This window comes from Gorilla gorilla, chromosome 4 (genome assembly GCF_029281585.2).
Source record: "Gorilla gorilla gorilla isolate KB3781 chromosome 4, NHGRI_mGorGor1-v2.1_pri, whole genome shotgun sequence".
Taxonomy (NCBI): Eukaryota; Metazoa; Chordata; class Mammalia; order Primates; family Hominidae; genus Gorilla; species Gorilla gorilla.
This window is the reverse complement of record NC_073228.2, coordinates 9959278-9981253: the sequence shown is the minus strand read 5'-3', so window position 1 is coordinate 9981253 and position 21976 is coordinate 9959278. Positions and strand designations below refer to the sequence as shown.

The window sequence follows — 21976 nt, the reverse complement described above, 5'->3', positions numbered from 1 at the left end:
GTACCTGAGGGCCTCCCTGGGGTGCTGCGGGGCGGGGCCCTCCAGGGAGGGCAGGACGAGAGGGTGAGGCCTCGGGCAGGAAGGAGGGGCCTGGCAGGCGCTGGGGCAGGATAATAAAGCCTTTGAGAGCCGGTGGGTTCCGAGGGGGCCGTGCGCCTCTGAAGTTGTTTCTGACAGGGCTTTCCAGCCTCCTCTGCTTCCTGCCTGGCCCCGGGTGGGAAAGGGCCTGCTAGGCGGCCTGCCTGAACTGAGGCCGCTTGGAGGTCTCGGCCCCCCCGGGCTGCTGTGCTGGGGCCAAGGCGGCAGCAGTCCCTGCCCAGGGGTCTGGGTGAGGAAGGGCCCGGCAGGCCTCGGAGCAGGGCTCAGGGAGCCCCAGAGGGACCAGGCCCTCAGCTGGAGGCGGCCGCCTTGGGCTTCAGCTGCCAAGCCCGTGTTCCTGCCCCTTGCCCCTGCCCGGCCTCTCCTGCTGGCGCCCCGGCCCCTGCTAGGAACGCCCTGGTGCCCATAGCTGTCCGCTGCTTCTGTGGGTCCCTGCCGCCTCCCTGAGGGCTCCTGAGGGTGGGGCCAGGGTGAGGGTGCCGGGTCCCCAGCCCTGCTGGGCCGCCCTCCAGAGCCAGAAGCAGTGAATGTCCTGTCCTTGGCCTGTGGGAGAGCTGCCTGGGGCCTTCCGAAGCCCTCTGGCCTAATGGTTTCCTCTTCAAAGCCTCTTCAGATATTTTAATTAGCCACAGAGGCAGGTTTTGTTTTTAAGTGGCCACAGGCCTCTGCAGAGGCCTGGGTTGGAGGTGAGAAGCTTGCTCACTGCCTGGGGCTGCAGCCACTTGCTGAGCTGGGGCAAGAAGGCTGGCAGCTGCCAGGGGTGATGAGGAGCAGGACTGAGCGGGATTCCCTGCAGCGGAGGCAGGGGAGGGGTGAGACAGTCTCCTCTCAGCCCCCGAGCTGCCGGGCGGACTCCGGGCCTCCTTCCTCCGTCTCCATCCCCTCCCTTGCTGGCCAGCCAGTTGATAAACATTGAATTTGGAAGATGCCTTAGGATGGAGGAGGACCAGTGCCCAGGCCTGCAGCCCACCCTCCCGCTGGGAGGCCCCTGAGAGCACTGGGGTACTGCTGCCCTGTTTCTGGGGACGCTTGGCTTCCCTACCAGCCACCGTCTCCTGCCCTCCATCAGCTCGGCTCTAGCCTTGGGGCCTCTCGGGGTGGTGTCCCCGGTGACGTGCCTGCCTGCCTGCCGTCAGAGAGCTGGCGGGGCTGAGGGAAGGAAGCCTGCCTCCCTGGCAGGCAAGCAGGCGGCGGGCGCGGAAGCACCAGCTTTCATGTCTCTGGCAGAGCCCCACTCCGGCTGCCTGCTGCCTGGGGGGTGTCCAGGGGCCGGCCCCTGCTTCCGAGAGGGACAGCGTGCATGGGTGTGGGGGCTCCGGTAGCCCGGCAGCCCTCTGTGGCCCTGGCCCAGGAGAGTGCAGGTTTTCTGGGAGGGCTGGGAGGAGGCGGCCAGGAGTGAGAACAGGGAATTGTGAGCAGTGTGGGGGCACCACTGTGGGGAACAAAGCCCCCTGCCCCTGCCTGAAACCTGCTTCCTGGCCCTGGGCGTCAGGGCTGCCCCTGCCCTGGTGTCCTCACACAGTCACTTCTGTGTGCGGTCCGCATCCTCAGGTCATGAGGAAGGTCACCCTGGGCTAGGCCCACCTTTGATGTCACGGTCACCTCACTTATCTCTTGAAAGGCTCTGCTGTTTGGGCTTCCTTCCATTGGCTTTGGGGGGGCAAGCCTGGCTCCTAACACCCTCCGTTTGTTGGAGCTCTCAGGCTGCCTCTGGGGACCATCTGCCAGGACACAGGCCACCCTTGCTGCCTGGTTCCCCACTCCCCAAGCCACTCACCTGGCAGGGCGTGACTGGCACTTCTGGCCTGAGTGCCTGCTGGGCGCCCGCCCCTAGCCAGTTCTGTCCTCCTTCCTTTCCACCCAGGACAGCCCCGTCCTGCACTGCCGTGTCGCCCACTGCCGGGGCCTCTCTGGGACCAACAGGCCCCCTTCCTTCCACCCACCAGGCCCTACCCCACCTGGACCCTCTGAAATGTTCCTCGTTGACAAATGGTCTTGCAGAAGGCAGGATGGCTCCTGCGGCCCCCACTCCCGCTCTGTGGGTGGATGCCCTGTCTCTCCCTGCCCAGGCACCGTGGTGCCTTCTCCCTCCCGGGCACCGTGGTGCCATCTCCCTGCCCAGGCACTGTGGTGCCGCCTTCCTCCCGGGCATGGTGGTGCCGCCTCCCTCCCAGGCGCCGTGGTGCCGCCTCCCTCCCAGGCGTCTTGAGCTGCAAGGGCTCCTCTCTTGGCTTCGCTCCCCGGAGGGTGGTGCTGTTCTCGTTGGAGGGGGCGGCCAGGCGCTGGGCCACGTGTGCATGCAGCCCCTACAGAGTTGCTGCCCCGTGGGGGTTGACGTGGGCCTCCTTTCGGAAGCTCTTCCTGGCAACACTGAGTGGGGCAAGGGGTTGGCAGCAGAGGGGCGGCTGGATTTGGGGCCCCAGTGTCCTGGGCGGCAGCTAGGGAGGGGCCGGCTCAAGGCCCTCAGGCTGTGTCAGGGCAGGGCGGGCACCCCCACTTCTCCCTGTCAGCCGAGGGAGCCAGGCAGGGGCAGCCTGAGACCTCCTGGGACAGTGCTGGTGGGGAGAGGCCCCTCAGCCTGTGCCTCCCTCGAAGGCCCTTCCCGGGCCCTGCTCTGGCTGGGGGGACGGTGTGACCCACCTTCCCTTTCCAGCCCCAGCTTGGTGACCGGGGTGGCTCCATTCACCCTGGGTCCCTTGCTGAAATGGTGCCTGGGAACCAGAGCAGAGAACACCCTTCCTAGCGGTAGGAGATGGAGGCGACGTGGACTCTGGGAGGCTTCTTTTTTGGGGTCCATCCAGAGGCCGAGCCTCTCCAAGCACTGGTCAGCCTCCATGCCGCCCAGTCTGCCGACCCTCCTCTCCACCATCCCCTCGTCCGAGCAGTGGTGATCCCTCCCGAGTCAAGGCTGGGCACAAGCACGTGGGGACAGGCCGGGTAGGCTGCCTGGCTCAGTGCTCCCTGCACAGAGGCGCAGACAGAGAGCCCAGGTGCCCCAGGCCCGGCTGCCAAGCCTACTTCCCTCTCTTGGTGTTCCCGAGTCCTGCCCGCCCCTTTCTGCATGTCCCGTGGGGCAGTGCTGGTTGAGGGTCCTGGCCTGTGGGGGCTATGATGAGAACCAGGTGCCTCTCTGCATCAGTGGCCTCCGAGGGAGCCCTCTCGCCCGGCAGCAGGTGGGATGCAGATGGGGCTGGCCAGGCCTCCTGTGCCCACAGCAGCCTCTGGGCAGTGTCCCCTGGGCCTCTGTGAGCAGCCGCAGCCTGGGTGTGAATCTTGGAGGCCTGGTGGTGGCGGAGCATGCTCTCTATCTGGGAGAGGCTGAGACCACGGCGGCTCCTGGCGCTGTCCTCCCCGTGCCCCCTTCCTGGCTCCCCAGCTTCCGGCGCCTCTCCAGGGCCACTCGGGCAGCCCCTGCCCACCCCACAGGCCCTTCTCTGCTCACAAGGCTTTGATCCCAGGCGGCACAATTGGGTTTTCAAAGCATTCACGGCCCTTGTTTGTGTCCCTGGGCCCCCGGCTGGAGGCTGAGGTTTCAGCGTTCCTGGGCCTGGCCTTTGAAGCTTCCTCTTATTAATCTTTTAACATCCCCCAGCCCCACCCCCACCCCCAGCCTGTGGCCCTGAGCAGCCTGGAGCCGGGAGGGGGAATCTGGAGCTGGGAGGGGGATACCCCAGCCTGGCAGCTGCACCCCTCCACGGTGGTCCCGGCGCATCCGCCAGGACCCGCCACGCCTGGCCCCACCTTCCTCCGGTGCAGAGGCCAGAGGAGGGAGGACTGTGATGCTGCATGGCTTGAGGACCCTCGAGGCCCCAGCCTTCAGCTGGCTTGGGGCTTGGGGTGGTCCCATGGAGGGTGCTGGTCCCAGGACGCCCTGGCCTTGCTTACAGGGGTAGGGTTGGTGTCAGACAGGAAGCTGGGCGATGGGCTCATGGGGGCCGGGCAGGCAGAGCCTGCCTGAGGGTGGAGCTGGGGCCTGGCCCTGGGGGGGTGGCTGCTTTCACAGCAGGGGAGTGCTCTGCCCACACCCGGCCCCTGAGCCCCCCACCCTCCCTGCAGGCGAACCTCTTCCCGGCCGCTCTGGTGCACTTCGGAGCCGAGGAGCCGGCAGGTAAGTGTCAGTGGTTGGGGCCAGTGTCGGAGTCCAGCCAGCCTGTCCCTGGACCTCAGAGCCAGCTGCCCGGGAGGGCGTTCGGCCTGGGGCCTCCTTTGGGTCTGAGAGGGAGATCTGCGGCCCCCAGTAACCACCTCCCCGAGAGAGGACTGGGACAGCCACCTGCTGGCCACCCCCCTCCCAGAGCTGAGTGCTGGTGGGGAGATGCTGGGTGGATGGTGAGTGGGCCCCTCCTCAGAGGCTCAGGGTGAGCTTGGGCCTCCCTGCAGGTGTCTACCTGGAGCCTGGCCTGCTGGAGCATGCCATCTCCCCATCTGCGGCCGACGTGCTGGTGGCCAGGTAAGTGCTGGTGGGTCTGGGGGCACCTCCCGTGGCGGCACTCACCACTCTGTCTTCGCCTCCCCACAGGTACATGTCCAGGGCCGCCAGGTCCCCTTCCCCATTGCCAGCCCCTGACCCTGCACCTAAGTCTGAGCCAGCTGCTGAGGAGGGGGCGCTGGTCCCCCCTGAGCCCATCCCAGGGACAGCCCAGCCCGTGAAGAGGAGCCTGGGCAAGGTGCCCAAGTGGCTGAAGCTGCCGGGTACTGCGGCTGGGTGGAAGGTGGGGTGCTGTGCCCGGGTGGAGGACTGGGGGGCTAGGTGCTGGGGCCGGCAAGGCCGAGTGCTTCAGCCGGGCTGGGGGGCGGGTGGCCGGGTGGTGAGAGCCCAGGGTGTGTGGTCACCCTGGTGTGTCTGCACTACAGCCAGCAAGAGGTGAGAGCCGCCAGCCTGAGGTGCCCACTCTGCCAGCCACAGGACCACCTCCTCTGCCAGCAGGAATAAAGACTTGTGCGTCCCTCAACGGCTTCCTGTCGTGCTTCCTCCAGAAAAGGGCCCCCGTCCTCTGCCCTGGCTCAGCTGGACCGCAGTGTGCAGGCCTGAGGAGCCTGGTGGACCGTGGTGTGCATCCTGAACCCGCGTGGGTCTCCTCTTCGTTTTTAACCTAACAGTTATTTACTCCTCCTCCAAGGAGAACAGAAGTGCTTGAGGAAAGTCTTTTGGGGGAAATTACCTGCAACCCAGGAGCCAAGCCCCGGGCCAGGAGCCGGGGGAGGAGCTAGTAGGTCACCCCACATCCGTAGGGCAGGGCCTGGCCTCAGGCCTCCCGCTGCCCCCGAGCGGGCTATAGTGCTGGGTTCTGGCCCTGGTCCACCCTGCAGCCAGCCTCCCCAGCAAGTCTGATGACTTCCACAGGCTCCCAGGGCTTTCAAACTGACCTACTGACGTGGGCAGGGCGGGGAAGGGGTGGATCCCAGCAGCCCTGCCTGCCCGGGGCCACTGGGGCTAAATCAAGGATGAAGGGGCTCGCCTCAAAGTTGTCTTCGGGCACCAGGGCAGGAGAGAGGCTGGGTCGCCTCCGATGGTTCCCACGGGGCAGCTTTTGTGCTTCCCACCCTGGGGCCTGACTCCCTACCCGTTCCCCTCCCTGCGTGGGGCTCCAGGATGGCACTCGGCTGAGAGCCCCTGGGGTGCTTCCAGTCCTGGGCTCTGACAAGAGAGAGAACGTGAGGTGGGCTGGAGGGGAAGTGGTCCAAGGCCCTGCCCGCTTCCCAAGCGTTGGCACAGGTGGGGCTTATGCCAGAGGCCCCTGAGAGTCAGAGGGCAGCCAGACCTGGGTGGGGCATCCAGACAGGTCCCACAGCCCTGTGTCTCCAAGGGTTGGCAGGGGGCGTGGCCCGAGGGGGCTGACCTGCACCTCTCTGGCACTGCTTGGGGAAAGGGGAGGCCCTTTCTTCATTTCAGCAGGCCCTTGGGCCAGGGTCCCTCTCACCCTGTGCATCCTGGTCCTGCCTGTGACCACAGGAACATTCATGGAAGCCACTGCCCACTGGTGGCCCCGACCCCTGGGGTAGGAGTAACATTTCCCAGGCAGGTGGCCACATGTACGCCGTCCGGGCTCCACAGCGCCTGGGGGTGGGGCCGAGGCACTCGCACACATGCTGTTTGTTAGTGCGTCCTCCTGGCGCTTTGCTTTCTTACCAGGAGTGGAAGGGCACACACGGGGAGTGCAGCTTTGAAGCAGTTTGACTTTGGTGATTAATGGCAAGAAGGCCAAGCTGGGAGAGACAGTTTTGATTTATTGATGTTGCTTTGTGAGAACAAATTTATAGCCTGGGGAAGCATCTTCCAAGGGGAATATCACATGGCTGGAAAGGTCACACGCCAGCTTTGATGTCGGGTGGCAGGAATGTGGGCAGGAGGCAGCGCTGCCAGCTGCTGTTTGTCAAACACACAGGCTACCTGCTGGCCAGGCCTTTCCCAGTACCTGCCTGTAGGACCCGGGGTGGCATGCACACTATTGTCCCAGGGAGGAGAGGCAGGGACTCCCCAGGTGCTGCCCCTTCCCACATCAGTGTCCCCACTGGACACTCCAAGGCCTGCAGTGCACTGCAGTCCTGCCCCTTCTGCACAGGCTGGAGACTCCCAGAGATCTTGTTTGAATCAACTCCAAATCCTTCAGGTCCTTCCCTGCCTGTTATCAGAGGCCACTGGAAACACAAGGCCTGCTTCTGTGGACCAGGGGCTCCTCTGGGGGTGGCCTCAGCCACGGCTGAGATCCCTAGAAGTCCAGGAGCTGTGGGGGAGAGAAGCACTTAGGGCCAGCCAGCCGGGCACCCCCACTTGCGCCCCGACCCACGCTCACGCACCAGCTGCGGAAGCACCTTCTCCAGCTGGTCCACGTCCACACGGAGCGCGTCTTCTGCCTGGGCCTGCCGCACGCCGCGGACTGCTGCTTCTGCGGTGAGAAACGCGAGAGGTGGGGGATGCTGGGGGGATCTTAAACCCAAGCCCAGTGAGGGCCTCAGCCTGGGCCGGTGCCCCCCCCCCAACACCCACGGGCAGCCCCCAGAACCAGGCCACAGCACCTGACAAACAGGCTCAGGAGACCCAAGTTTAGGCCCTTGTGGGAAACGGGAAAACATGTCTTGGTTTTCCCGCTGGAAAAACGCAAAATTCCGGATGCTGTGCCCGGAGGGAGCGTGGGCCCTGGGCTCACCCACAACGAAGACCTTCAGCAACTCCACCATGAGCTGCAGCGCGTCCCCGCTCACTGCAAGGCAGGGGGAGGTTATGCGGGACCCCCACCTACCGCTCTGGCTGGGTGCTCCAGACATACCCCCGCCCTCCCGAGGCCTTGGCCCTGCAGAGTTGCAGGAAAGGGTCCCTGAGGACAGACACGGAGACCCACCTCCCGCCCGCACCCCCACCCACACCTTTGGTCTTGTCATCCTTGAAGTGCAGGTGCAGCAGCCTGCTTACCAGCTCCTAGAGGGGAGGGGGGTGTCAGCGCCAGGCCCCGCCCTCCCCCCCGCACCCCCCAGGGTGGTGACCATTCTGGTGACAGTGGCTGTGACTTCTGGCTGGAGACGCCCTCTGTGCTTGGGTCTCTCCCAGGGCAGGGGACAAGGGCCAGCCTAGTGCTTCGGGTGGCAGAAGCTGAAGCAGATGTGTGGGCAGCTCCACTAGGGGGCGCCAGGGCCCTGCGCAGGGTCTGTGCTGGGAGCCTCCCCACAGCGTGAGTGGTGGCAGACACGGGAGCAGGCCCCGCTGCTGGGGCTCCAGGGAGAGAGTGGAGAAAGGCCTCGTCGAGTCCGGCCTAATCTTGCACTCCCATCCCCGGCAGAGGGCCATGGCTCTGCTCTCCTTGTGGGGAGGCACGGAAGGCAGAGCCCGGGTTGGGTCTGGAGGCTGGAGGTGGCTGCTCCCCAGGTGGGCTGGCCTGAGGGAGTGCCACCAGTAGGGCCTTCCTTGTGCCAGCTCTGTTCTGGGTGCTGGGTCAGCTCCGCCGGTCTTGCCCTGGTGCTCATGATCCTGCAGGAGGTGCTGGTGTCCTGGGAGCGCAGAGCGGGGCTGCGCCAGCGTGGTCCACAGGCTGGAGTGAGGGGTGGGCCAGACACTGAGGGCCCAGGGCCTGATGAGCTCTCCGTGTCTCCATGGCAGGAAACTGGGAGTCCTCTCTAGGTTTTTGTGGAAAGCAGCACTGGCGTTGGAAAGGACCACTCTGGCTGCCATGCCCGGGGTTGGGGGAAGGGAGGGGGCTGCAGAGCCAGGGCCTTTCTGCCTTTCTGATGGACGGAGGACGGGGACAAGGGAGGAGTCTACGCCAAGACCCCAAAAGGATGGCACTGCTCTGAGGAGATGGGGGGCCGTGGGCAAGTGCATTTTGGAGCTAGGACACAGGAGATCAGTTTGGGATGCGTTGTGTGTGAACACAGGAGTGGCGGGTGGCAGCTGCAGTGGTGGCGGCCGAGACTCAGGAGGGCAGCCCTGGGTGGCTGGTGGAGCCATGAGACTCAGTGAGGCGGCCCAGGCCAGGCACCGGCCCACAGCGGCCGGGAAAGGAGCCAGCACGGAGAGTCCAGGACTGGGGGTGGGGGCAGTGGGCACCCAGGAGCTCAGAAACAGGCACTAAAAGGGCAGGTGGGTGAACTACCAGCCAGGCCACCAGCATCGGCCACAGGGAGGTCACAGCACCTCACCCAGAGCAGTCCAGCAGGTGACAAGCAGAGCATGGACGGGTGAAGCCCTAAGATGCAGGTGGTGAAGAATGTTCCCCAGCAGCGGGCAGCAGAGTCCAGCATACCGGCTTGTCCAGCATCCCGGCTCGTCCAGCATCCCGGCTCGTCCTGAGCCCTTGCTGTTCCATAGCCAGGGTCCCAGTCACCACCCGCATGAGCCCAGTGCCACCTGCTGGTCCTTCCAGCTGCTTACTGCCAGCAGTACCAGAAAGGCACCAGAAAAGGCAAAGAAGGCACTATCTCCCCACCTGCTCCGGGACCCCCAACACTGCTGCCCCAGGCCTTGGAAGGAAGACCACGCCAGAGAGTGGTGGATGCCAGGGCTGCCTCGACAATCCAAGGGGCTTCCCCGTACATCGGCAGTGGCCTCGGAAGGCAGGCCCAGCACTGGGGCGGTTGTGGGGGGGGGCTAGGACACAGCCAGCTTTGCCCCATGACGTGGGCGCCACGCCAGGGCTACAGGCCCCCCACTCCCCGTCATCCTCACGCTCATTCTCTGCAATGACCACAATTCCAGCTCTGGCCAGAGCCCTTGGGCCTCTAGTTGTCAGGTGGGCTTGATAGAACACATGACCTCCTGGGGTGTGTACCCAGTGCCCCGTCTCCGGCAGTGGCCTTTCGGCTACTTTAACCTGGTGTTCTCACAACCACCCAGTGAGGTGGCCCAAGCCTCAGTGACTTTCTCTTTCTGAATTCTGGCAAGAATCTTCAGCAACTCCACCACCAGAGTTCCCCACACCGACACCCCCCGCCCCCCACGCCTGCTGCCTTGGGTGATAAAGAAGGGCCTGATGCAGGAGAAACAGAATTCTCCCTGCTTCTACAGGGCTGAAGTCCTCCCTCCAGGATGGGTTCACAAGCGCCTGAGACCCTCCCTTCCCAGGCCACAGAGGCCCACGAGGCCCTGCTGACGTCGAGGAAGCTCGGTGCCCCAACGTTCAGGTAGAGCAGTAGAAAGGTTCAGAAACCACTCTGCCTGCACCGATGGGGTCCTCTGCACATGGCACCCCCAGAGAGCTCCACTTCCAGGAACAGGGAAGAGCAGGGCACGCCCTCCAGCCTGGGCGGATCCTGGCTCAGACGGCCTAGGTCTGACCCTAGCCCTGCTGAGTCACTTAACGCCCCCGTGCCTCAGTTTCTCCACTGGCAGGTGGGGTTAATCCATGTCAAATGTGTGTAACGTGGAGCACCGAAGAAACCACGCGTTCCTAGCCCAATGCTGGCGCCCACCGGGGAGCAAACAAAAGGGAAACCACTGTGCCTGGCGGCTGGCGTAGGTCCTGCCGGCTTCTCGGGCTGGACGATCTCACTGTCCCCGTCCTGGGACCTGATCTCCCCTTAAAAGAAGACCCCAGGCTCAGGGCGCAGGGCGGCGGCCCAGCTCCTCCTCTCTCTTCGCCGGCCTGGACTCCGCCGTGACGGCGCCCACCCCTGCCTGTTTCTGCAGACCCTCTCCACCTTCCCGCAGCCCTGGCTGCTCCACGCCCCCTCCTACCAGCTGCGAGACACCAGCCCAGGAGGGCGCGGGGCGCGCGGCCCGGCCGGAGACGGAGTCTGAGAACGGGCCCAACCTCAAAGGCACAGGGGGCGGCGCGGGGGCTGCCGTCTGGCCCTCACGGTGTCACGCGTGAGTTCGGGACGGAGCGTCCGCGCCTGCCTAGCCCCTGCCTAGCCCCTGCCCGCCGGCCCTCACCTTCCGGAAGCCGGATCCAGCTCCGGCTCCCTCCATGACCGCAGCCTCAACGCGCGCCCACCGGAACCCCGCCCCGCGCCTCCAGCCAATGAGACCGGAGCGCGCCCCCGGAGCCCCGCCCCGCGCCCCTAGCCAATGAGTCCGAAGCGCCTGCTCTCGGAGCCCCGCCCCCACGTCTCAGCCAATGAGCCCGGAGCGCGCCCTCCAGCAGCCCCTCCCTCACGTCCCTCAGCCAATGAACCTGGAACGCGCCCTCCCGGGGCACCACCCTCACGACCCTCAGCCAATGAGCCCGGAGCATGCCCTCCCGGGGCCCCACCCTCATGCCCCTAGCCAATGAACCTGGAGCGCGCTGCCCCCTCTCAGCTTGCGGCCCGAAAGGCGCGCCAGTTCCTTTGTTCTCATTGGCCCGCACCAAGCGCTGCCTGCGCAGAGCCTGCTAGGAGTTGTAGTTCCCGCGGCCTCTCCCGGCGCGCCTTGTTCTTCCTGGATACTGAGGCCCCGACGCGGCTGTCGCGAGGGCGGGGGTCGGGGCTGCAGGCGGGGCAGGGCTGGGTGGGGGCGCGCGACGCACCTGCCTGCTTCCTGCACGGGTGGTCCCCAAGCACTGCGGGGCCCCAGCCCAAAGCGGACCTTGACTACCGCCCAGCCCCGCGCTCCCAGGACCTCCCGCCCGCGGAGCCCACTCGGATTGCTCTTCGCCCGGGTCGGCGGAGGCCCCGTCTCCTGTACCCGGCGCTGGGACTGCTCCGCACCGCGCGGCTCCCTTTCAGCAGCTGCGGGAGCATGCGGAGGAGGCCCTGCCGGCCCCGCGGGTCATGGAGGAGTTCCGGCGCTCCTACAGCCGCCTGTGCAGGGAGAGTGGGGCCGAGCCCCAGGAGGCTGTCCTGCAGCAGCTGCACCAGCTTCCCAGGGGCCGGCTGGACCTGGCCACGCAAAGCCTGACGGTGCAGACCTGCAGGGCCCTGGGCAAGCTGCTGCCGAGGGAGACGCTGTGCACGGAGCTGGTCCTGAGTGACTGCATGCTCAGCGAGGAAGGTGGGCAGGCGCGGCGGGGTGGATCCCTCTGCTCCTTAGCTGCCCACACCGTTGCCTCGGTAGCCCGAGGTCGCTTCCTCTCCAGGCTCTCCTCTTTCTGTGCCGTAGTTAAAGCGAGCAGGGGCGCCCCTTCCTGCACCTGGGAGTAGAGGGCAGTTCCTCTGTATGACGGGGGAGAGGCCTTAACATTCGCGGTCTTACCTGGTTCCCCGCGTGCTGAGCCGGCTTGGTGCCTGGCAGAGGCTGCAGGTGTTTCAAACATGACTTCACAGCGAGACTCTTGGCCAGCGCCAACCCAGACCACCGGGACAGTTGTCCCTTCCTGGGTCTAGGGAGCTGCCCTGCAAAGGGGCCCGCGGGGAGGGCCTTGGGGTCAGCAGGGGCAGAGAGTGACCGCCGGCCCCCCTTCCACAGGGGCCACACTGCTGCTCCGAGGCCTGTGTGCCAACACTGTGCTGCGTTTTCTGGACTTAAAGGTGAGATACCTGCACGCTTGAGTGTCCGAGTGTGCCACCCAAGGGCAAGAGGAGAGGTGGAAGATGCCAGGTCTCGGGGGCCTGGGGTCTGGGCTGGTGGCTGGAAGCTGTCTTTGAGTTCCCAGGCCGTTCTCTGATGGCCTCCTGTGTGTGACCATCTCCAGAGCAAGAGTTCACATTGGCAAACAAGCCGGCCCTTGGAAGCCCCCTGAAGACAGGGAGCCCAGGAGCTGAGGAAGGCTGCAGGGTGCACCCCAGGCTTGTCCCCTGGCTGACCAAGGCCCTTGGGGCATAGGTGGGAATTCAGAGCCAGTCAGGGCACGGGAGTGACTACCGGCCTGTTTCTCTCCTAGGGCAACAACCTTCGGGCCGCAGGGGCTGAGGCTCTGGGAAAACTCCTCCAACAGAACAAGTCCATTCAGAGGTGGGTGGTGGTCCCAACCCCAGGCCCCGTCTCAGTGTGGTTGAGGATTGGCCCCAGAGCACATGCTCCTGCAGCCCAAGAGTTCCCCATTGCCAGTTGCCCATGTTTCACATACGTTGGCAGGGGTAGGCAGAGGCTCCGGCCCATCAGACCCCAAGCCCACACCCGTCCCCAAGCCCTGGACCCCACGGGCTAGGCAGTCCCCTAGGTGAACACTGGCTTCTGCCCCTCCTGCAGCCTCACGCTGGAGTGGAACAGCCTGGGCACGTGGGACGATGCCTTCGCCACCTTCTGCGGGGGCCTGGCGGCCAACGGCGCCCTGCAGTGGCTGGACCTCCGCAACAACCAGATCAGTCACAAGGGCGCGGAGGAGCTGGCCCTAGCCCTGAAGGGCAACACCACCCTCCAGCAGCTGGGTGAGGCCTCCCAGGCGCCTCTGAGGCTGTCTCTGCTCTGGGAAGTGAGGGGCTAGGGGACTGGCCTGTGCTCCTGCTCTGTTGATGACCACAAGGCAGTGCCCCCTAGGGAAACACCCCGGCCAGACCAGCTCCCCCTCTGCCAGGTGCATTCTGTCTGGTGACTACAGGTTTCCTTCCAGACCTGCGCTGGAATAACGTTGGCCTCCTGGGGGGCCGGGCCCTCATGAACTGTCTCCCCAGCAACAGAACCCTGTGGAGACTGGACCTGGCTGGGAACAATATCCCTGGAGACGTCCTCAGAGCCGTGGGTACGGTGCAGGGCTGTGTGGAGCGACGCGTGAGCCTTTGACAGAGGCCTGTCCACCGAGGGCGGGGTGCCGGGCTCAGGACGGGAACTGATGAGGAGAGCAGCCTGAGAGCCCAGGGGAAGCAGGAAGGAGCGGAGGGGTCGTGGGGCACCTGTTTGGCACTTGAATGGCGTTCACCACACATGGGCACTGTCCGAGGCGCCCTGTGTACTTGCTGAGTTCTTAGGACCTGTGCAGTGGAGGGGTGCCCGTTTCACAGCTGGGGAAGCTGAGGCCGTGTGGCTCACAGCCCTGGCCTTGGTGGCTTTGCTGATGCTTCGGGTGGCCCAGGCCTTGGCCTTGGCCAGGAAGGCTCCCTGGTCACCCTGAGTTTGTGGCCCTGCATGTGAGTCAGGTGACGTGGGGCCCCCTGACTTGTGCTGGCATCCACACATTCCCTCCCACCAGCGACCCCGAATCCTTGCAGCTGATGTCTCAGCCTTAGGCCCCAGTGCCCCAGACCCAGCTGGGGACTTTGCCAGGCCCCCCGTACTCCCTAATCCGCGCACAGCGGCAGCCTCTTCTGGCCCCTGTGCTGAGGGCTCACCCCTCCTGCTGCTTCTGCCTGGCCTCTGGCTCCTGCTGCACCGTCCCTGGCTTTGCCTCGGCACTGCCCTGGCTGTTGTCATCCCTCCTGACCTCTGCCCCCTCGCCACATGCTACCCAGATCTTTCCAGAACATGAGCTGGGCACAGCATTTGCCTCAGCATTGTGCAGTGCCCCTTGACCTTTGGGATGGTGGCCAGATGCCCCAGGATGGCCCTTGCCTTTTGCGGTGGAGCAGCTCCCACCACCTCTGCCCCACACGTGCACGCGCTCCCCAACACCAGGCGGCTCCTGCTCACAGCCCGAACCCCACGAAGCACTTCCACCCCCCATGCACTGAGGGGGCACCCCTGACTTGCCGGGTGAGATGCTGCCCCACACGGCATAGATTCCCAAGCAGCCAGCCGCTGGGTGCAGGGCTGGTGGCCACCAGCTACTCCTGAGGCTAAGCAGCCCCGGGGTGACACAGCTCCTTTGTGTGTGTGTGTGTGTGTGTGTGTGTGTGTGTGACTGAGTTTCACTCAGTCACCCAGGCTGGAGTGCAGTGGCGCAATCTCGGCTCACTGCAACCTCCACCTCCCGGGTTCAAGCGATTTTCCTGCCTCAGTCTCCCGAGTACCTGGGATTACAGGTGTGCGCTACCATGCCCAGCTACTTTTTTGTATTTTTAGTACAGATGGGGTTTCACCATGTTGGCCAGGCTGGTCTCGAACCCCTGACCTCAGGTGATCCACCCACCTCGACCTCCCAAAGTGCTGGGATTCCAGGCATGAGCCCCTGTGCCCAGCTGACACAGCTCCTTCTGCAGAGCAAGCCATGGGCCACAGCCAGGACCGGCTCACCACCTTCCAGGAGAACCAAGCCCGCACTCACATCCTCAGCAAGGAGGTCCAGCACCTCCGGGAGGAGAAGTCCAAGCAGGTGAGGATGGCACCTTCACTGACCTTGGAGCTGCTTATGGCTGGAGGGCCTGGCCACGTCCTTCCTCCCTCAGCCCTGTGGTCTGCCCACCTTCCCTTCCTCGGGGCCCTGGAGCCTCTCTGAGTGGCTGATACCAGGAAGGAGGGGCGGCCTCCTGGTCTGATCTCCTGCAGGTGGACTTCCTTGGGGAGCTGGCGTCTGAGCCCTGAGGCCTCGCTCTGCAGGGGCCACTCTTCCTGTAAAGGAGACAGGGCACCGTGGGTGGAACCCTCCGCTGCCTTGCCGCATTGGTGGGCGCTGGCTCTCCTTCCCCCTGAGAAGGTCAGGTGGACAGGCTGCAGGTGCCCTGACAGGGCTGCGGCTGTCTCTGTCCCCAGTTCCTGGACTTGATGGAGACTATTGATAAGCAGCGAGAAGAGATGGCCAAGAGCAGCAGGTGAGCGGGCCCAGGGCAGGGGCAGGGTGAGGCTTCAGGGATCAGGTCCTGGCTCAGACTCAGATGGGACCAACCTGAGCCCACGAGTGAGGCCACGAGGAGGTGGCTGGAGGCTCAGTGCCCAGGCGACTGTAGATGCTTAAGGAACAGCAGCAGCTACCGAGGCCAGAGGGGTATGGGAGCGCTCTGGGGTTTGGGTTACTCTCTGCACCCTCCTGTCTGCCCACAGGGCGTCGGCAGCCCGTGTAGGGCAGCTTCAGGAAGCCCTGAATGAGAGGCACTCCATCATCAACGCTCTCAAGGCCAAGTAAGTGGGGGGTGACCTCAGGATACTTCAGAGACGTGGCCACAGGGCAGAGGAAGGTGGTGTGAACCTGTGTGCAAGTCCTGTTTGCAAAGCAGAGGTGGGAAATGGTGAGGCTGGGACAGTAACCCAGAAGCCTTCCTGGAGGAGGCAGGTGCTGGCTGGGGTTGACTAGGTGTCCAGCAACAGTGAGAGCAGCGAGGCCTTTGTAAGGCACGTGAAACTCCAACCGGGGCGGGGGTGCTGCCCTTCCTTTCTGCAGGCTGCAGATGACAGAGGCCGCCCTGGCTCTGTCGGAGCAGAAGGCCCAGGACCTGGGGGAGCTCCTGGCCACAGCGGAGCAGCAGCAGCTGAGCCTGTCACAGAGGCAGGCCAAGGAGCTCAAGCTGGAGCAGCAGGTGGGTGGGCAGGGCTTGAGAGAGGTGGGCCAAGGGGTGCGTGGCAGCTTCGTGACCCTCACTGCCCATACCCCGTTCCCCTCCCAGGAAGCTGCAGAGCGGGAGTCTAAACTCCTCAGAGACTTGTCTGCTGCCAATGAAAAGAACCTGCTTCTGCAAAACCAGGTAGCTGTGGTGGATGGTGCCAGGGAGCGCGGGGTGGGCGCGGCAGGGCTGGGCTGCAGCTTCCCTCCCTGGTGCCGGCTTTCAGGTAGACGAGTTGGAGCGGAAGTTCAGGTGTCAGCAGGAGCAGCTGTTCCAGACCAGGCAGGAGATGACCAGCATGTCAGCTGAGCTGAAGATGCGGGCTATCCAGGCCGAGGGTGGGCACGGGCAGGCCTGCTGTGGAGGGGCCTGGGGATGGGCACCGGGGGACGGGGGCCCCCAGGGGATGCTCACGCATGCTCTGCCTGCCCTGGGCTTCCAGAGCGCCTGGACATGGAGAAGAGAAGATGCAGACAGAGCCTGGAGGACTCAGAAAGCCTGCGTATCAAGGAGGTGCCCTCTTCATTGGCCTCTAACGCGCCTCAGTCTCTGGTCTTGGTGTCACGCAGGTGTCCCCAAAGCACACACCTGGTGGGAGCTTCCCTTGCCAACCTTGGGTCACTGGGTGGCTGTATTTTGCCAGCCTGAGCGGATGTCAGACCCAGAACCTCCTATTGGGGGCGGCGGGGGGACCCCGGCGATGTCTGAGCCGTAGTACAGGCTGCCGTTGAAGAGACACCAAGGCCCACTCGTTCAGGGTGTGCATGCTGCGGTAGTTTCCTGCTAGGCCATCTGAGGCAGTGCTTTCTCAGAATGAACAAGGTTCCCAAGAGACACCTGCCTTCCAGGGTGGGGAGTCCGTGAGGGGAAGGTAGGGAGGCCCCGCTCTCCACTCTGGCCCCACAATCCCTGCCCCTGAGCAGGTGGAGCATATGACCCGTCACCTGGAGGAGAGTGAGAAGGCCATGCAGGAGCGGGTGCAGAGGCTGGAGGCGGCGCGGCTGTCCCTGGAGGAGGTGAGTGCCCACCAGGCAGGGCCAAGCTCTGCCTTAGTCCTGGGCTGAACAAGGCAGGGGCCCCTGGTGTTCGCCGCCTCAGGACCAGAGACCTCTTCCTGTTCCCAGAGGTTCATAGGCCCCACCTTGGGGACCCACCCACCAGTGTGCCCAAGAAGCTAGAGGGACTTAGGTGGCATTCGGGCTTCCTTGGCCTTAGGAACCTTGCCCAGCGAGCTAGGTGGCAGAGCAGCTGCGTGGCCCTCAGGAGGCTGGCAGAGAGGAGCCCCCCTGGCTGGGGTTGGCTGGATGAGCCAGAGAGAGAAGGGCCCTGGGCCAGGGACAGGAGAACGGGCTGGCAGGTGGCCGTCTGTGCAGGAGCTGAGCCGAGTGAAAGCAGCGGCACTCAGCGAGCGTGGCCAGGCTGAGGAGGAGCTGATCAAGGCCAAGAGCCAGGCCCGCCTGGAGGAGGTGAGCCACACATGTCCGCCACCCTCCGGGGGAGCCAGGCTGCCCGGCATTTCGGCCCGCATGCAGACTCCAGAGCTTCGGTCTGAGTTGGGAGGCGGGAGTGTGGTGTTGAGGTCAGATGAGCACACCTGGACACTGTTGGGTCCGCTTCAGCCTTGGATCAGGGCCTGAGACGGTGGAGAGGTTTGGCCCATCTCTGCAGCCTGTGACTACACGCATGGATGGACGGGAGGGGTGGTGTGACCGAAGAGGGAGGAGGAGAGCCCAGAGGGCATCTGGAGGAGGCGGCTGCCAGGGGAGCGGGTTCAGAGTCATAGTAACTAGAGCAACCAGTCCTGCAGAGAGGTGGGGTCGTGCCCGTGCAGACATTCCCTCGGGTGAGCTCAGGCTGAGCCCCTCATGCTTCGTGGCGGCCCCTGTGCTCACAGCAACAGCGCCTGGCTCACCTGGAGGACAAGCTGAGACTGCTGGCGCAGGCACGGGACGAGGCGCAGGGCGCTTGCCTACAGCAGAAGGAGGTGGTGGCCGAGGCCCAGACCCGGGTCAGCCAGCTGGGCCTGCAAGTTGAGGGCCTGCGGCGGCGCCTGGAAGAGCTGCAGCAGGTAGCCGGGGCTCCGGTGGGGGGCCCCGGGCGTGCTAGCCCCCAACCCTCGCCTCACTCCCCAGCCTTCGTGCCTGGCAGGAGCTGAGCCTCAAGGACCAGGAAAGGGTGGCCGAGGTGAGCAGGGTGCGCGTGGAGCTGCAGGAGCAGAACGGCCGGCTGCAGGCGGAGCTGGCGGCTCAGGAGGGGCTGAGGGAGAAGGCGGCGGCCCTGGAACGCCAGCTGAAAGGTGAGCCAGACCCTTGTCCTCCCGCCGCCCACTGGTGGGACGTGAGGCCAGCCAGAGACCGGGGCTGGCCAGGTCTCCCGTGCTGAGTCCGTGCCACGGTGCGCTGGGGCTGCGTCCGCTCACTGCGCTCCTTGCCCTGCAGTGATGGCGAGCGACCACCGAGAGGCGCTGCTGGACAGGGAGAGCGAGAACGCGTCTCTCCGGGAGAAGCTGCGGCTCCGGGAGGCGGAGATCGCCCGCATCCGGGACGAGGAGGCCCAGAGGGCGAGCTTCCTGCAGAACGCCGTCCTGGCTTACGTGCAGGCGTCCCCCGTGAGGACCCTGAGCCCCCCAAAGTGAGACAGGCCGGGAGGACCCGGGCGCAGTAGGAGTGCATCAGGCGACGCCCGAGATGGACCAGGGGCTGCGTCCCGCCCGCGCCGCCTCTTTGAGACCCGGGTCGTCTGTTCCACGCGGCGGTTGCGGCGACTGTTGGTGGTGTCGCGGCTGTGGGGGAACCCCGTGGGAGGCGCCTGGGAAGGGCTCCCTACCTGCCCCTTCTTCCCGGTCGACGCCACGTGGGAGCACACCGGGAAGGGGTCCCGCGGGCGCCTCTCCCCCTCGCCTTTTGCGATGTCACCGAGAACGCTGCGGCCGCCTGCGCGCGGCGGGGTTTGGAAATACAGCGCGTGTGCACTTTGTGATACATTCTGGCCCCGCCTCTCCCTCCAAACGCGCCACCGTCCGTGCCTCTCTCCAAATGCGCGGCCCTCTACCCCCAGCCCTGCACGGAGGGCCTGCCGGGGTGCGGCTGTTCGCCCCTCCTCGCCGCTGCCTTGAAGGGACGGGAGGGCCGCGGGGGCTGTCCGTCTGGGGGTTTGGGCGGCTGCAGACCCCGGAGTTCCCAGCTGGCTCCCGGCGGCAGGGGGCGGGTCCCCGAGAAAGCGCAGCGCGCGGAGCCCTCCCCGCTGGGTCCAGGTCGCTGGTCTCTCCCCGGCCTGCGCTGCGCCCCGAGGGACCCGCAGGAGACCCCCCGGGTCGGGGTCGCGCTAGAGGCGGGGGCGCCGCAGCTCGCGCAGTTCTGCCCGGGTTCGGGCGGCCCCGCCCCGCCAGCCGCGCGGCCGGGCGCCCCCCGCCCGCCCCCGCCCCCCGCCGGCCGCGCTCGGCTGTCTCCGCCCCCGGCGCTCGGCGGCGTTCGGCTGTCTCCGGCCGATCGCTCGGCGCTCGGGTCCGCGGCCGCTGCGGCGCCGGGCATTTCTCCGCAGCTCGGCTCGCGGCCGCGCCCGCCGCCGCCCGGCCCGCGCCCATGCAGGCCATCAAGTGCGTGGTGGTCGGCGACGGGTGAGTGCGCGGCCCGGAGGCCGCTTGGCTGGGCTGGGCGGGAGGGGGGCTCGGGGGCTCGGGGCGCAGCCGGGGCGGGGCGGGGGTGGCGCCCGGGTCCTCGCGAGGCGGCCCCGCCGTACCCCGCCCGAGCCGCGTGCGCCCCGGGGTCGAGGAGGGCGGGGTGGGGCGGGGCGGGGCGGGGTCCGCGGGCCTCCAGCTCGGGCCCACCTGATGCTGCCCGGCTCCCGCTTGGGCTGGCTGCGGGCGAGGCGGGGCCGCCGCCCTGTCCTCCCAGTGGGTGGGGCCAGGCCTCTCACCTGGGCTGAACCCTCAGCCGGCCCCACCCTCTCCTGCCGCCACCCTCGGAGTCGGGGCCTCTGCCTGGGGCCCCAGTGTGGGGCGCCCTGCGCCCTTATTCACCACCCCAGCCCCCGGAGCCCGGCCCGCCCAGGTCGTCCTCCAGCCCTAGGTCGTCACGGATCTGGTGGGCTGGGTCCCCCTCTCGACCCCGGACGCCCCTAACTCGCCTCTGGCTCCGGGAGAGGGGGCTGCCCTTGCTGGGCAGAGGGTCCGAGGCCGGGCCCGGGAGCCACGTGGCTTGCCCTGTCCGCAGCGCCGTGGGGAAGACATGCTTGCTGATCAGCTACACGACCAACGCCTTCCCCGGAGAGTACATCCCCACCGTGTGAGTGTGGGGGCTTCCCGGGAGAGCACAGGCCCTCCGTGTGAGTGTGGCATGGGGGGGACACGGGCAGGGTCTCCTCTGGGCTTCCATGTCGGCTCAGGTGGCCCTGTCTGGGCTTCCCGGCTGGAGCCGAGGTGCTGGCCAGAGTTCTAGTTCTGTGCAGACTTGTGAACCCCAAGACACAGGCCAGCAGGGCTGGGGGTTTCTGGGACCCCTCCCAAGCCCTGACCCTGCCCTCACTGCTCTGCAGTTTTGACAATTACTCTGCCAACGTGATGGTGGACGGGAAACCAGTCAACTTGGGGCTGTGGGACACAGCGGGTCAGGAGGACTACGATCGGCTGCGGCCACTCTCCTACCCCCAAACTGTACGTGACAATGGGGCCAGCCCCGGGAGCTGGGTGGGTCCCTGAGGTCCGGACAAGGGAGGGAGCAGGGCCCTGGGGAGCCCCTGACCACTCCACCAGGTCCCACCTTTTTCCCAAGGACGTCTTTCTGATCTGCTTCTCCCTGGTGAGCCCGGCCTCCTTCGAGAACGTTCGTGCCAAGGTAGGGCAAGGCTGGGGGCTCCTGTGGGGAGAGGGTTTGCCCCAGTACCTGCCCCGACAAGTTGTCCTTTAGAGGCAATTGCGATACGGTTCTGCCTGGGGTAGACACATGGAGTGGGGTCTGAAGATGACCATGGGGGCTGATGGGGTGCCGTGGTGGTGGTCACAGCTCTCAGAACGGAGGGGTTCTCTGGCTGCTGGGGATGGGCCTTGACTAGGAGGCCCTGGGAGGTCTCCAGGTTCCCTGGCTGCATGTTTGTTCCTGGTATCTCCCCACCAAATCTGCCCCTGGTCACCCCTTGAAGGAAGAAGAGCCAAGTGTAGCTCTGGAACAGTGGGGAAAGTCCCTGAGGGCCGTGACTTGCTCAGGTGGGGCTGGGGTAGCCGACTCCGGGCCTAGGGATCAGAGCGTCTGTCCCTGCAGTGGTACCCGGAGGTGCGGCACCACTGCCCCCACACGCCCATCCTCCTGGTGGGCACCAAGCTGGACCTCCGCGACGACAAGGACACCATTGAGCGGCTGCGGGACAAGAAGCTGGCGCCAATCACCTACCCACAGGGCCTGGCCATGGCCCGGGAGATCGGTGGGTAGGCGCTGGTGGCCTGCAGGGGAGGGGCGGGGAGGCGCAGTAAGGGCCTCCCTGTACCCCACCCTCACTGTCTCCCCTCCTCACTGCCGCTAGGCTCTGTGAAATACCTGGAGTGCTCAGCCCTGACCCAGCGGGGCCTGAAGACAGTGTTTGACGAGGCAATCCGCGCGGTGCTCTGCCCGCCCCCAGTGAAGAAGCCGGGGAAGAAGTGCACCGTCTTCTAGAGCCCTGGCCCACCCGAACCTGAGGGCTGGCGGGGAGCAGCCCTGGACGTGTCCGCTGTTGTGTTGAGGCGTGTGGTGTCCCTGAGTCGGCTGTGGGGAGCGGTGGGGGTGGGCGGGGGGAAGCATGGGGATGAGGCTGGGTGGCAGGATCCTGTCTTCTCTGCCGCCTCATTCTGGGGTGTGGCTCCAGCCTTCCCTGGCCCCCGCCGGAGGCCGGGAGGGAGCAGGGTCTCCCTCAGGGCTGCAGGGGCAGGTGCAGGGAAGCCCCAGGATGGGCTTCCCTGGAGGGGGAGGGTGGGGGGCAGTTCTGTTCCTTGTGCCCCGAGGTGGGGCAGCCCCTTCTTATTTTATACAATAAACATTCTCCACCTAACACCTCTTGCCTCTCACTACCTGCCCTTCTGCCCTGGGGCGGTTTGCTCCTAATTCCCCCACGTGATGGTGCAGAGCGGGTCCATCACACCCCAGCCGACCCCAGCTGCTCCTCGCCCCGGCTGCACTTCAGAGCTGAGTTCCCAAAGGCAGCACTAAGCTTC

The 21976-nt window shown here is 65.9% G+C and overlaps 5 protein-coding genes across 29 annotated transcripts in view; 4 read left to right on the top strand and 1 right to left on the bottom strand.

Moving 5' to 3' along the window:
- LOC129533952 (tether containing UBX domain for GLUT4) overlaps positions 1-5051 on the top strand; it is a 41839-nt gene extending 36788 nt beyond the window's left edge. For all 3 annotated transcript variants that reach the window (XM_055389388.1, XM_055389389.2, XM_063705738.1), the window contains exons 13-16: positions 4156-4207; positions 4480-4549; positions 4619-4791; positions 4954-5051. In XM_055389388.1, the coding sequence (XP_055245363.1) occupies positions 4156-4207; positions 4480-4549; positions 4619-4791; positions 4954-4967 (309 nt within the window). In that variant the 3' untranslated portion in view covers positions 4968-5051. The remainder of the gene's footprint in view (positions 1-4155; positions 4208-4479; positions 4550-4618; positions 4792-4953) is intronic.
- LOC134758426 (uncharacterized) lies at positions 7-4149 on the top strand. Its single transcript, XM_063705740.1, is given in 2 exon segments — positions 7-2816; positions 2818-4149. Coding segments are annotated over 2 exon segments (1497 nt in total). The 5' UTR covers positions 7-1688; the 3' UTR covers positions 3187-4149.
- Positions 5052-6307: 1256 nt separating the features above from the next.
- On the bottom strand, positions 6308-10635 carry CENPX (centromere protein X). Of its 21 annotated transcripts, none has more exons than XM_055389394.2 (6): positions 10463-10627; positions 8731-10106; positions 7465-7516; positions 7117-7301; positions 6898-6986; positions 6308-6824 (listed from the first exon to the last, which is right to left on the bottom strand). In XM_055389394.2, exons 2-6 carry the CDS (start codon positions 8830-8832, stop codon positions 6791-6793), a joined length of 462 nt encoding a protein of 153 aa, XP_055245369.1. In that variant the 5' UTR covers positions 8833-10106; positions 10463-10627; the 3' UTR covers positions 6308-6790. The 21 variants fall into 21 exon arrangements, with proteins under 21 accessions (XP_055245369.1, XP_063561812.1, XP_055245376.1 ...); XM_063705742.1 differs by having other exon boundaries at positions 6913-6986; XM_055389401.2 differs by having other exon boundaries at positions 6913-6986; positions 7248-7301.
- A 280-nt stretch (positions 10636-10915) lies between these two features.
- LRRC45 (leucine rich repeat containing 45) lies at positions 10916-18776 on the top strand. Of its 2 annotated transcripts, XM_055389382.1 has the most exons (17): positions 10916-11500; positions 11915-11976; positions 12330-12400; positions 12638-12816; positions 12999-13127; positions 14521-14633; positions 15011-15069; positions 15299-15376; positions 15636-15771; positions 15859-15936; positions 16022-16133; positions 16238-16308; positions 16719-16811; positions 17169-17261; positions 17690-17863; positions 17944-18091; positions 18234-18776. In XM_055389382.1, the coding sequence occupies exons 1-17, from the start codon at positions 11281-11283 to the stop codon at positions 18428-18430; spliced, it is 2013 nt and encodes a 670-aa protein (XP_055245357.1). In that variant the 5' UTR covers positions 10916-11280; the 3' UTR covers positions 18431-18776. The 2 variants fall into 2 exon arrangements, with proteins under 2 accessions (XP_055245357.1, XP_055245358.1); XM_055389383.2 differs by lacking the exon at positions 17169-17261 and having other exon boundaries at positions 10927-11500.
- A 453-nt stretch (positions 18777-19229) lies between these two features.
- RAC3 (Rac family small GTPase 3) lies at positions 19230-21813 on the top strand. 2 transcript variants are annotated; one of them, XM_055389391.1, is made up of 6 exons: positions 19230-19411; positions 20007-20078; positions 20329-20446; positions 20565-20627; positions 21051-21210; positions 21310-21813. In XM_055389391.1, exons 1-6 carry the CDS (start codon positions 19377-19379, stop codon positions 21438-21440), a joined length of 579 nt encoding a protein of 192 aa, XP_055245366.1. In that variant the 5' UTR covers positions 19230-19376; the 3' UTR covers positions 21441-21813. The 2 variants fall into 2 exon arrangements, with proteins under 2 accessions (XP_055245366.1, XP_055245367.1); XM_055389392.2 differs by having other exon boundaries at positions 19259-19411; positions 21051-21214.
- The last annotated feature ends 163 nt before the right edge of the window (positions 21814-21976 follow it).

Coding starts and splice junctions, on each gene's coding strand:
- CENPX (XM_055389393.2), bottom strand. CDS start 8,539: ATGGCTCCACCAGCCACCCAGGGCTGCCCTCCTGAGTCTCGGCCGCCA.
- RAC3 (XM_055389391.1), top strand. CDS start 19,377: ATGCAGGCCATCAAGTGCGTGGTGGTCGGCGACGG. Junction 19,412..20,006: donor TGCGTGGTGGTCGGCGACGG/GTGAGTGCGCGG, acceptor CCCTGTCCGCAG/CGCCGTGGGGAAGACATGCT. Junction 20,447..20,564: donor CACTCTCCTACCCCCAAACT/GTACGTGACAAT, acceptor CTTTTTCCCAAG/GACGTCTTTCTGATCTGCTT.
- LRRC45 (XM_055389382.1), top strand. CDS start 11,281: ATGGAGGAGTTCCGGCGCTCCTACAGCCGCCTGTGCAGGGAGAGTGGG. Junction 12,401..12,637: donor CAGAACAAGTCCATTCAGAG/GTGGGTGGTGGT, acceptor CCCCTCCTGCAG/CCTCACGCTGGAGTGGAACA. Junction 14,634..15,010: donor GGGAGGAGAAGTCCAAGCAG/GTGAGGATGGCA, acceptor CTCTGTCCCCAG/TTCCTGGACTTGATGGAGAC.